Source organism: Homarus americanus, unplaced genomic scaffold, assembly GCF_018991925.1.
Source record: "Homarus americanus isolate GMGI-L3 unplaced genomic scaffold, GMGI_Hamer_2.0 scaffold31037, whole genome shotgun sequence".
Taxonomy (NCBI): Eukaryota; Metazoa; Arthropoda; class Malacostraca; order Decapoda; family Nephropidae; genus Homarus; species Homarus americanus.
In genome coordinates this window covers 25,017,380-25,030,640 of record NW_024722227.1, presented here as the reverse complement: position 1 = coordinate 25,030,640, position 13,261 = coordinate 25,017,380, and the positions used below count along the sequence as shown (strand labels likewise).

The 13,261-nt window shown below is 37.7% G+C and overlaps 1 protein-coding gene across 9 annotated transcripts in view; it reads right to left on the bottom strand.

The window, feature by feature from the left end:
• Nucleotides 1–13,261, bottom strand: part of LOC121862425 — a 97,740-nt gene that overhangs the window by 6,400 nt on the left and 78,079 nt on the right. For 6 of the 9 annotated variants that reach the window (XM_042360713.1, XM_042360710.1, XM_042360709.1 and 3 more), the window contains 4 exons: nucleotides 12,380–12,452; nucleotides 11,932–12,048; nucleotides 9,267–9,394; nucleotides 3,215–7,967 (listed from right to left, as the gene is read on the bottom strand). In XM_042360713.1, the coding sequence (XP_042216647.1) occupies nucleotides 3,215–7,967; nucleotides 9,267–9,394; nucleotides 11,932–12,027 (4,977 nt within the window). In that variant the 5' untranslated portion in view covers nucleotides 12,028–12,048; nucleotides 12,380–12,452. The remainder of the gene's footprint in view (nucleotides 1–3,214; nucleotides 7,968–9,266; nucleotides 9,395–11,931; nucleotides 12,049–12,379; nucleotides 12,453–13,261) is intronic. The other 3 variants (XM_042360715.1, XM_042360716.1, XM_042360714.1) reach the window with 1 other exon arrangement.

Here is a 13,261-nt window from a genome sequence, read left to right as displayed (position 1 = left end):
AACAACTTTTTGACTGTTGGTGTACCTGTACTATGAGTAATCTAATGGGCAATTTACTACTCTTAACAGAAATTATTTCTATATATGTCAAAGTAATAAATCTAAAGCCTACCCTTCATAACTTACAACCTGAAATTTTTTATTGCCAATTAACCTACAATCCAATACCTTTTAAGTGTACAGTACAGCTTGCCATTAAAATTCGCGGGGGTTAGGTTCTGAAAATGGCCGCTAATAGCCAAATCCGTGAATAACATTTGCTGACCAAAGGGGGGGTACATTTTTACTCATGTACAAAGACATTTTTACTCATGTACAAAGAAATGTATATGTATTCCCTTTATGTACGTATTTGCCCTTAGGACAATTATTTCTTTTACCTGTATTGTATATGTGTGTGTGTGTGTGTGTGTGTGTAGACACACACACACATAAAACACATACAAATAAATAATAATGAGAAAATTCTCTCACAAATAATCAGAAACAAGACAACAAAATGTAATAAAAATGTAAGAGTCTACCTTCAAGTCAACTCCATGCTTTAATGTTATTCGCAGATTTGGCAATTTGCAGTCATTTTGAGAACCTAACCCCTGCGAATTTAAAGGGCCTACTTTACATAACTCCAAATAAACAATTCTAAACTGTAAGTAATTAATATACATATAAACAGGTCAAATAAAATACAGAAAAGAACAGTTACAGTATTCAGTATTTTTGTCAATTCATTTACTGTATGTACCATATTATACGGCATATAAGACGCACCGCCATATAAGATGCACGCACCGCCATATAAGATGCACCGCCATATAAGATGCACCCCTCATTTTAATAGGGAGTATTTGGGAAAAAACTTTTGTGTGTATTTTCCTCCTGTAGCCATAGTTTTCTTCAAATAATATATACAGTAACAGTAAATGTGATGAATAAATAAAAATACCAATAAATAAGTTACAACAACAAATACTGTATTGCCAATGCAGTAAATAAAAGCTCAACGAAAGTAAAAGTAAAAGATTGCCAACACGGTTTTATGCCGGGGCGCTCTTGCTTGACACAATTGCTCAAGGTATTGGATATTTGGACCCATATTCTAGAACGGGGTGGTAATATCGACAATATTTACCTAGATTTTGCCAAGGCTTTCGACAGTGTACCCCACGAAAGGCTGAAAATCAAACTGGAAGGGTACGGAATTCGGGGAAATGTCCTAGCGTGGATAGAAGACTTTCTACATGACCGCAAGCAATGTGTGGTGATTAATGGCACGAAATCGTCATCTGTACCTGTAACAAGTGGGGTACCGCAGGGTAGTGTATTGGGCCCGCTGTTGTTTGTTTGTTTCATAAATGATATGCCTGACGTTGTACACTCCTCCATACAAATGTTTGCCGATGATGGCAAGTTATTTCGGGAAATTAAGAACCAAGCGGACTGTGAAGAGCTGCAGAAGGACCTCTGTGGGCTCCAGGAATGGTCGAAGGAATGGCTGCTGAGATTCAATGTCACGAAGTGTAAGAGGATGCACCTGGGGCGTACCAACGGTAAGGAGGCGTACCATATGTCCCAACGGGATGAAGAAAATGTACTAGTTGAGACTGTGTGTGAGAAGGACCTAGGTGTGTATGTTGACAATGAGCTGAAGTTCTTGGGCCATTGTGAGAAGAAGGTAAATCAGGCAAATAAATTATTGGGTCTTATAAGAAGGTCGTTCAGATATCTAGACGGTCCGTCCCTCGTGACGATCTTCAGGAGTGAAGTGCTTCCCCATCTGGAGTACTGTCACTCCATCTGGTCCCCGAGATATGCTAGGGACTGTCAGTTGGTTGAAAATGTTCAAAGGAGGGCCACCAGACTGGTGCCTGCACTTCGGCACCTCAGCTACCCTGAGAGATTGGAGCGCCTGAACTTGCCTAGCTTATACTACAGACGGGCAAGGGGGGACCTAGTTGAGGTTTATAAGCATCTCAGGGGGCACTACTCAGTTGAGTGTCCTTACTTGGAGCTGGCGGACGCTCGCCCCACAAGGGGTCACAGCTCAAGATTGAAGAAGCCAAGTCCAGAAAACCGTGAGGGCAAACTTTTTCGGAGTGAGGGTTGTAAACTCTTGGAACAATCTACCAGAGAGTGTTGTGACGGCACCGAGTGTGAGCTCTTTCAAGAGAAGACTTGACCAACACTGGAGCGGGTTCAGGTACATTCAGGAGCCGGTGCATGCCCAGTATTTGCCAACAGTGCGTGACAGAGACGTGACCGATCGCCCGGGCGGCTAGCGAGCCGATCTTTTGGCGAAGAATATAAATGAAAAGAGACGTGACCGATCACCCAAGCGGCTAACAAGCCGATCAGTGGCGAAGAGGATAAAAGTAAAAGTAAAAATAGTTGCCATTTTGTTATACTCCCTGGTTCACCATAGCAACGCAGACGCCACATCCGCCAGTTCCCTAGCAAGGCCCCCCCCACCTCTCCCGCTCCCCCACTAAGCCAGCTAACTCGTGTACAAAGAAATGTACAGTATATTCTTTTAGGACAATTATTTCTTTTGTTTTTTTTCACAATATGTATATAGGATGGTGTGCATGTAACTGAGTAAAAATAAATTAAGAAAGTTATGTATATCTACCCAAAAATATGAGTTGAAAAACAATAGCTTGGTCCAGTAGCCTGCTTACAGAGACAAGTCTAACCTGGCTACAATGCCACCAGCAATGTTAACAGACACAAATGTGAAAAGAAAGTTATCTGTAAATCTTCATTTATGTCAGGTATTTGTAGACATAAAAATGAATGTTACAGGTAAGGCATTAATAGATTGTAATGCTTGTATGAGTTCAGAAATGGTTACTGCTTAGCTGCCTCTGAAGAGTTGGGTGTCTGCCGTACAGATGTTAATTGTCTCAGGTTATCGTCATCAGTACAATAGAATAAATTGAGTTTATATTTACAATAATAATTTTGTTAATTAATTAAAAAATAATAATGTGTTTAAATAAGCAAAAACATATTTTTAACTCTGGAGTTGTGTTAGTTAGAATTTAGCCTACTGGAGACAGCAACGGGGAGATTCATTAACTTATGGGAGACCACAACTTCACATACAGGGTGCAGGCTGATTTTTTAAGAAATTTTTCAGACAAAAAAGTGCATCTTATATGCCATAAAATATGGTAACTTTTGTGCTTAAAAAAATTCAATGTTATTGACATACCTTGCACGACTGGAGCATCTCTCTGGAAAACTTGTATGGATGGACAATATTGTACACCCTCACCCCACCTTCTTTTTGTGTTATAGCTCCTCTTTCTGCAGTTGTTGCTAGAGCTTCTGAGGTCAGGATATCAGCATCCATGGCAAAGTTTGGAGCTTCCCATAGCCGACAAATCTGAACAACTTCTGAAGGCTCAGACATGTCCTGTTGGAGTCCAGCAGGTGGTTTATTTGACCACTTTATGGTATCATCATCAGCTTCAAGATCCTTCAACACTGAATTTATGGCCTCTTTGACTTTAGTTGTCACAAATGAGTTACTGTTACTCTCACCTCCATGTCTGCCTCCTTCCTCCAACACAATATTGCTCTCCAAATTATCCTTGCTGTTTGACGATCCTACGTCCAATGCGGTAGTTTTACATTTTCTGCTCAAATCCATATTTTTCTCAAGATCTCTAGTTTTTTTCCATGACATAAAAGCACTGAAGCCATGGCTGAGACTAAAAGCAGGTCTACGTTCTGAACCTTTTCTGACAGGGTTATACCATGGCTCATTTGATAATGGTACTTTGAGTAGAGGTGCTCCAAGTGGCTGGCTACTGGTCCATTCAGGGGCAGGCCCCAGTTGTGGTGGGTCATATGATGTGTTACCAGTGTGTAGATCAACATAAACCTTTTTTCCATCTTTATCACACACTTCCTTCCACCTGTTACCTAAGCATAATGTACCTTCACTCTGGGAGCTGGTGTCTCGTGGTTCATCTGACTTGTTAATATTATCTAATGTAGAACACTGGGTCATATCATCATCACTCTGACCATTTACAGTCCTAGTCTTATCTAATTCTTCTATTCCGATAGCTCCTGTTTTTTTATAAAGAAACTCGGAGTCAGAACCCAAACTGTCTACACAATTACTTTCCAAATTTTGTGTATTTTTTTTTGATGATGATAACAGAGATGCTATATTAACATTACACTGTATGCCATCACCACTATTTTCCACACATTCTTTTTGACATTCCTTATCTTTTCTTGAGGGCATCTCTTTCTCTGTCTTGTGTGTCATTCTATTAGAAAAGGAAGACATACTGCTTAAGGACATATTGATAGACCCTATATTTTCCATGTCACAAGTAACTTTGTTGGATGTTTCCTGATACAGTTGCTGAGTCTCTGCCACATCTTCTGGTAAAGTCAATTGTGAGATGTGAAGAGACTCAGAGAATGGGTCTGGTGATTGAGTGTTATCTGAGCTTATTACTTTCATGTCAGGGCTGTTGCTACTGCTTGTGACATCGAATGTACTCTTTTGAATTTCACCTGAGGGTAACAATGGCAAATCAGGTTGTGCCTTTGTTCTTTCATTTTTATTACAAAACTGTATATTCTGGCCTTGAATAAGATCCTCATCAGAATTGTTGAGAACTTGTGATGAAACAGCAGTCTTTGTGTCAGAAGTGTCTATGCCTCTTGCTTCAACTTGGTTTATATTTTGGACTACATTATCCACTTGTTCCGATTCCTCACAGGTATTTGTCCCATTCTTGCCAGCAGTTGTGGACTCCAGATCTCCTAGAATGCTATCAATCTTTTGGAAAACAGTCATAGGATCAGATTCTAATATACCCTCAAAAGTTTTGTGAGCTCCTGTCTTTGAAGCTTCAATATGGAAGTTTTCAATCAAATCTTTTGGTGTAAAACCTTGAGTCTCTTGTACAGGAACACTGTTACTCTTGTCTTTGTCTTGACAGCTTGACGAGTTGTGCATTTCCTTGTTTTGCGAACCTGGATATAAATCTGAAAGTATAAAACCTTGGGACTGTTGTATGGCACCACTTTCTTTCTGCATGTCTTCACAGTGTAAATTATTAGATTTTTTGTTTTCTAAGATGCCTTCTACCTCAAAAGGTTGTGTGGAGGTGGCAATGTTCATTCTGTCAGTCATACAGGATTCTTTGTTATTTCTTTTAGGTCCATTTATATCAACTTCATCCATAAGTTTTTCACAATCTGTCTTAGGTATTTTTAGTCTTAAACACAAGCGAGACGATGAACTGGACATTTGTGGATCAGTTTCCGTCCCTTTCTCCAAGAATTCCCTGCATCGTGATCCTCCCTTACACAATGGTCTAATTACACTTGAATACTGATAGTGTCTTAATGACTCTGGTGGACTAAATGTTTCACGGCTGGATCCAACTGTAACTGCAGTCCTAGAATTTATATCAACTATTTCAGAATTTTGTCTTAAAATATCATTTTCCACTCGAGTTTGGGGAGTTGGGCCTAACACCACCTTATGATTTGATGGTGAAAAGACTTCACTTCTTAGAGTACTATTTTTCTTTGGTTGTTCGACTTGGATAATAGGAATAATCTCAGGAAATGGATTATAGTTTTCTGCATAGTTATGAAGGGCCTTACTTCTCTCTGGGACTCCTTGATGATCAACTTTCATATTACAATGAAATATTTCTGGAGGAGAATTTGAGCAGATAGTCTTTCTTTCAACACTATGAGCGTCATTCTGTGTTTTTATTCTGTTATAAGTGATAGGGAGGACATTACATGATCCAGGATATTCCATGTGATCTTTTCTATCTGATAATTTTATTTTAATCTCATCCTCGCCTATTTTCTTTAAGATAACTGGCTCAAACCTAAAGCTAATATCTAGATCCTCAGTATTTGTATTACAGTTTACCTCTTGACTCTCTACAGCCCCGGAGACACAAGCTTCTGCTCTTTCTTGAGATTGTGAAAAACTAGATGGAATATTGTCACCGTATTTGTCGCTATCTTTTTGTATTATATGTTCGTTCTTATTGAGAGTATGACTTGCATGAACTGGCACTGCATTTGTCTTTTGGTATTCAAAATTTTGAAGAGTCTGTATTTTTTGCATTTTGCTTTGGTGTTTTTTCCATTTAGAGCTTAAGGTTTTGCAAAGGGATTTTGTTTCATTATTCTTTTTAACATCTGATCGCAATCTAACAACTGAGAGTATTTCACCTCCTCCGTCTTGTGACGTAGAGAGAAACCTTTTTGTGGTTTTCAGTGGTGGGGGTGATGTGGGCGGGTGTAACACTGCCTGTTCGGGAGTCTTGTATGATTCAAGTTCGGTCTTTCTTTTATCAGCATTATAGAACTTCATGAATTCTTCTAAGGAACTAAAATTTTCATGTAAATGTTCACTAGACTTGTTTCCACAACCCTCATTGTCAGATGTTCTTTCAGGATCCCTCTGAATCACTGATGTTTCTACTAATGTCACACTACCAGGCTTCACTCTAAAATTATCTTGTCCACTTAATGATTCATCACTTCCAACACTACTGTCTGCTATAACATTTTTAAATTCTTCTAAAGAACTAAACAAAACATTACCAGTATTTTCTGAAATAGGAAAATCACTTGAATTTTTATCACCTCTAAATGTACATTCTTCTATCAGTACCTTATTTGCTTCAGTATGGGGCATCTCTACCTTAGATACAGAATTTGATGGTTTGGGGAAATTATCTTTTGAAGGAGCATCTCGGTGATGCAAATTTTTTCCATTAACACTGTTAATACGTTGGTTTATATTTTCATGTACTTTATCACTATTACCAGCATTATCTTCATTCATATCGATGTTATCTGAGCTTTCAGAACTTTTATGTCTCTTCTTTATTCTTTTGACAGGTAAGCTATGAACGGCCAATAAGTTATCCTGGGTGCAAATAGTGTGCCCATACTTTTCTGTGTGTGTACCAGGTTCATTCTTTTCTTCTATGTTCCTTTTGAGGCTGAACATCTGAAGTAGTGATGGACTGCTCTGACTCACAGTTGAACTGACTTCATCATCTACCTCTTGATCTTTGCCTGATCTCCGATACCTTTCGTCAATTGAGATCACCAAGTTCTCTTCCTCAATAAATTTGATTATCATTTCCTCAATACAAATTAAGAGTTTATCCCAGTCTTTGAATTCAACTAAAGTTTTCTTTGGCTCAAGACAAATGTCATACTCACTGTAAGGACATTCAATATTTATCAAAAATATGCAATAAAGATTCATCCCTTTTGCAGGACTTGAAGGATTTTTTCCTGACCCTGTACTGGTTGGATGAAGTCTAGTGCTGATGATGGAACTTTTAGAAAGCAGAGCATTAATCATTTTGTGGATCTTTGTTTTTAATATAACTCTTTTATTTACATAGACAAACTGCAGAGCTTTAGTCAAGTGTGGATGTGTGCCAATATATCCTGTAACTGTAAACTGGTCAAGTGTATGTTCAACTTCTGCAAGTGTCTGGGCTTTATCTGCACCAAACAGCTGCATGAAGGTTGACATGATACAGCTGGTCTTAGATGTCTGCATAACCACTATGTTGTTCGTGTCATTTCTCAAGTTGAGGGAGACCTTGGGATGCATCAAGGCAAAACTTTCCAATCGTTTTCTTATAGTCTCAATGTCAATGGCTTCTTTGATCAACTTTCGTCTAACTGGCATGTTATACATAAAATCCTGAATTGTCAGGGTAGTACCAACACTTGGTCTTGGGGTTTTAGCATTACTGACACTTTTTTCTTTTCCATAAGTGAAAAGTTTTGAGAAGGTCTTGGTCGAGCCCCGGGGTCTAGTTGTGATGTCAACAATAGCTGCCATATCAATAATACTAGCAAGAGCTTCTCCACGGAATCCATAATGTGACAAGTTACTGTTGAGATCATCCAGAGTGTGACATTTGCTTGTTGCGTGCCTGAAAATGTAAATAGGAGAGAAATCATTACCTTACTGCTCTTCATTATGATACTGTATTCTGGGTATTATTTAAATATCAGTACAGCATATGAAATGATGAATTATATTTAACTACTGTACTGTACTGTATTCCACTCTTTAAATCTAAGATCCTTCTAAGGTCCTTCTACCTTAGAGATATACATCACTGACCTTAATTAAAACTCAAGTAACCAAGAGGAAACTAGCTTGTCCATGGTCATACAAACAGACTTAATCCCATATGCTTCCCCTTAAATCTCATTTGTGGAGTGGCATAAAAAAATTATGAATATATGTAATCATTTATCATTATGAACAAACTTTCCAGCAAATACTGCATTAATTTTCTGGTCAAATACATTTACAACACCCCACGGTGGTCTGACTTACATTACAAACCTTTATATTCATGTACAGAAACTATTTACATGTACTGTACCTTTAAAATTTTACTATTTAACTTCAATCTACCAATTTAAGTTTCTCTACTTCTATTTTCCTCCTGTTTTATTGATGTTAAAGTAGCTCACAATCCAGTCACAAAATCTTACGTCTTAGTACAAACAAATACAGGTTGACCATCAAAAATCCGCCAATCGATAAACCGGAACCTTCAGTTTTCTGGCATGGATTTCGGAGCGCATTTTCAAATTTCCTGCCTTGGCGCACCATTGTTTTCTGGACGTGCCGTTTATGTTTTGATTGCGCTGTACTCCAGAATCAGCTGTTGGGTCTTGCTTGCACCTGCTAACAAGCATTCATGCTCATTCCTTCTAATTTTATCATTTAATTGCTGCTGTATAGCCCCATCATGGATTCAGCAAATAAAAAGCGGTGGCGTAAAACGTAAACATCGTGCATTGTCGATCGCAGAGAAAGTGGAAGTGCTTAAGAAACTTGATAGCGGCGTGTTTAAAGGACTGTACAGGTAGTCATTTTCTGTTAAACTTATACAGCAAATATAACCATCAGTTTTCCGGCATTTTCGAAAATCCGGGACTCCTCAGGTCCCGAGGTTGCCGGATTCTTGATAGTCAACCTGTACTGCCTACTTAACCTCACAGCCACATCAACACACAACACTTCAATAAATATTTCAGGCCTGTCCATTGTAAATATCGTAAGTGCCAGTGTTTGTACAAGAATCTGTGTATGGTACATTGCTATGACCAAGGTAAAATTCACTTAATCTATTTTTACACAAAATATTAAATATGAAAAACTAATTAATTAATACCCTCATCTCTATCACACCATCACCACTGTCAAATCTTACCTTGTTCCTAGATATTTGAGATCACCATGACTCACTCCATGGCCATTGTCCACAATCTGAATTCTAAATATGCTGAGGTCCACTCTGACTGCTATGCAAGTTGCACTAGCATCAAGACTATTTAAAACCTGCAAAGAATTAAAAGGGATATTAACTGTCAGGAAGAAACTGGGTGTACTCGCTGATGGTGGATCAGCGTCCTGCCAAGTGGGGGGGGCGGGACCCATGAACTGGAAAATTAAAAGAACTGAAGATCAGCTCTGGTCCAGCTACCACGCACTACAGTAACCATGAAAAAAGTATAAAAGAAGAAATAACCACAACACTAATATATGTACTGGGGTACCTGTACTGTACTTTGGTGATTTAGCAAGACTTTTAAATACTGTACTGTACTTTATAGATAAATTTGCTCAAAATCTCAACACTGTACTGATACCTTTACTGTAGATACTGTAATCCCCAACACATTGATCACAGATTTGTGTGAAAAAAATCAAACTTGATTAGTATTTAGTGTTAATTAATTTCCCTCCAGGAATTTCATCAATTTTTACATACAGCGTGCCCTTAAAATGTGCAGGGGTTTGGGTCTCAAAATGGCCATGAATATCATTTGCTGACCAGGAGGGAGGAGGGTAAATTTTTACTTGTGTACAAAGAAATGTAAACATATTCCCTTTATGTTTTTGCTCTGAGGACAATTATTTATTTTACCTGTATTGTATATGTGTGTGTGTATGTGTGTAGACACACACATGCACACAAAACACATACAAATAAATAATAATGGGAAAATCCTCTCACAAATAATCAGGAACAAGACAGCAAAATGCAGCAAAATGTAGAAAAAATGTGAGTCTACCCTCAAGTCAACTCCATGCTTTATTATTAAAGTTGAGTTGGTTGGGTTGCCGTACAGCAATTTTTTTCTAGTAAAAATTACTGTCTTTAGAACGAATGGCTCCGTGTCCCAGCCGTGAAAATACTGGCAAATTTAAAACTACCCGCAGACATTCTTGGGTACATCCAGGGTGTCATCCGCGAATTGTCAGGGCATGTTGTACTAATTACTTGATTCATTTATGTTCTAGAAGATGATCTTATTGATTCTGTTGTCAGGAAAAAGCTGATGAACCTTTCAAACATGTTAATCTCCAACTGTAGAATGATAATTGTTTTAGCAATACAGTATTAAAAAAATAATGGAATTTGCACAGACTCTCTTCAGTAATCCCAACATGCTGATTATAGATCTGGATTTAAAAATTGGGGTACAGTATCCATTGCTAATTATTGACCTTTGAAATAATTCAACTCGTATTCACACAATAAAAACTTAAGTCGTGTAAGCTTTAGATTCATTCACGCTGGTGAATCATTAACCCTTACGCCCAGGGCTAGGGTGCAGCTGGCAGTACCCCACACGGGGGTAAATCGAGAAAAATTAACTTTTCCAAAAATTATTTTTAACCATTTTAAATGATAAAACAATAAAAAAGAAGTAAGAAAAACTATATATTGACCCTCTATAAACTTCCCTGGGGCCACAGTGGTGAGGGAGATAAGGGGACAGTGTTGTTTTGACAGCTTGTGCTGGTGGTCACTACGCACTTAGCGGCCATTTTCTGTTTGTCTTTGTGTCCGGGATGGCCAGTAATGCATACATTTACTGACCATAATACTTATATCCTTTAAATAATTCATTTAGAATTTATTCTATTGGCATTATTTTTCATAAAATGTGCTCGGTGACACACACAGTCTGCCGCCAGGTTGAGGAACAACTCTCCATGGCGACAGGCTAATGTGTACTAACAGCACTCAGCCCACCCACACTACCCTGCATGTGGCGTGACCACCAAATAGTCATGCTGGAACCTAATAACACATGCTGGGCATTCAAACAATGACGCGAAAAGGAGCACGTTCCAGAACGTCAACCTGGGCGCCCTAGATGGACGTTCTGGAACGTCAACTGGGGTGTAGGGGTTAAAACACGGTAATTTCCAGTTTCAAGACAAAATGTGTTTTAGGTAAAAAAAAATTAGCTGACATTAAATGCATCTCTGTACTGTACTTTTGAAATGCTTCTAAAAACATTGATTCTGTTCTAAAGTAGAGGATAGATAGTCCTCAACATGCTGATTAAGGATCCAGTTTAAAAATGTGAAATTCAAGTTACTATACAGATTATTATTGTAGTGATATTTTATGACCCTTGGTTACTTTCACCTGTTCCCAAACACAAATTACTTAAAATTCTGTAAGTTTTGATAATGTTTTTATTCATTCCACATTTACAGCCATGCTGTTGAACCAATGAATAATAATCATTTGCAACTTCTAGATAAAAAAGTATTTTAGGTAAAATTTTTTAGATTTTGTTCAAAATCTTACTACTGTACTGTACTGTATTATACAGACAGTCTTCTATATCCTGATTAAGGATATGATCATAAAAATGAAAATTTTGAGAAATAAATATTACTTAATGACTGAAATAATTCCATTTATTTTCACAGGCTTATTACTCAACCCCTATAACTTTTAGATGCTGTGTTTTTAGTAAGAAATCAGGCTCTTGAACCAGTATTCAGATATTGGTGCATTTATATACAATATACCAACTCAGCTTTGACTAAACTTTAATAACCAGTCTTACCAGTTCTTCCACACACTGGGCAACAGAGGTGATAGTTATTCCTGAGCGCAACTGTGATCTCACTGACTCTGGTAATGGGAGGATCTTGGATGACATGAGGGACTTATCAAGTGTATCCTGAAATTAATAAAAACTTCTTAGTACAGTAGTAGAAAAACTCTCTAATACAGGAAAAACTCAAGAATATGGAAATTCTAAGTTCACTGACAATATTGAGTAATAGAAATTCTGGGTAATTTGTTCAGAAATAATTTGGTATTTAATCTATTGAGATTTTATGATGGGATAAGCTAAGCTATCTACTCATAACCATTCTTGTTTCAATGTATGACATGTAAATATAGAGAGTAACAACAAAAAGAAATTTAAACTTTTACAAATTGTGCATTAAATCTGACACAGCCATTTCTGATATTTGACGAATTATACAAACTGTACCGGTACTTACTATACCTGTTAAGCAATTCCTGTAATCTTCTTCCAAAAGTGGTTAAGCCAGAAGTCCTTCACAATTCTGCTTCCTAAGGGGATTAAATGATTCTTATGATTTGCATCACTCCAAATACTACAGCATAACTACAGAGAACTTTCTTTAATGTCACTGATGGAATCTTACCACAAGTCAGGTCTAGTTCCTTTCCTTGATTGCTGCACTTATAACCAAGAGAACATTTTTACTATGCAAGCCAAGGAATCATCTAGTATCTAGTGTATTCTACCAGATTCTTAATAAGATAAATATGACACATCCCTCCATCTGACCAGTGGAAATGTTTTATGAGCATCTCCTTGGGAGGTACAGTACAGTAAGGGTTTGGCAAAGCTTAAGGAGAAAGCTCCATAATTCTTAATGGATAATTTGGTCGGCACATTGGCTAGGTCAATATTATTGTAAAATTTAATCCATTATTAGGAGTTGTTTCTAACATCATACTGCAGAATTTTTTTGTTTTACTCATTAAAATCTAACACAGAACATACAACAGCCTCAAACATTGTTAATTTGTGAAATTTTTATGATAATACAGTGCTGTACTTGTCTCATATACAGTAGTACGGATTGCACCACACTGGCAACTACAGTATATCATTACTTCCAGGTGCTGTGTGTCCCCCGGTGGCTTACACAAATAATATCAATACCTGTAACGATGGAATCGATAAATAAATATGTATGTATGTCTGTCTGTCTGTCTGTCTGTATGGTCAATTTTTTGATTAAGAAGATTAGTAAGGGCTGGGTCACTGCCTTATGACCGGAACAATGTGGACACCTGCTATCCCCTAGAGACTTGATCTCACTGTCCTCTACTGTATATATTAGCCTTGT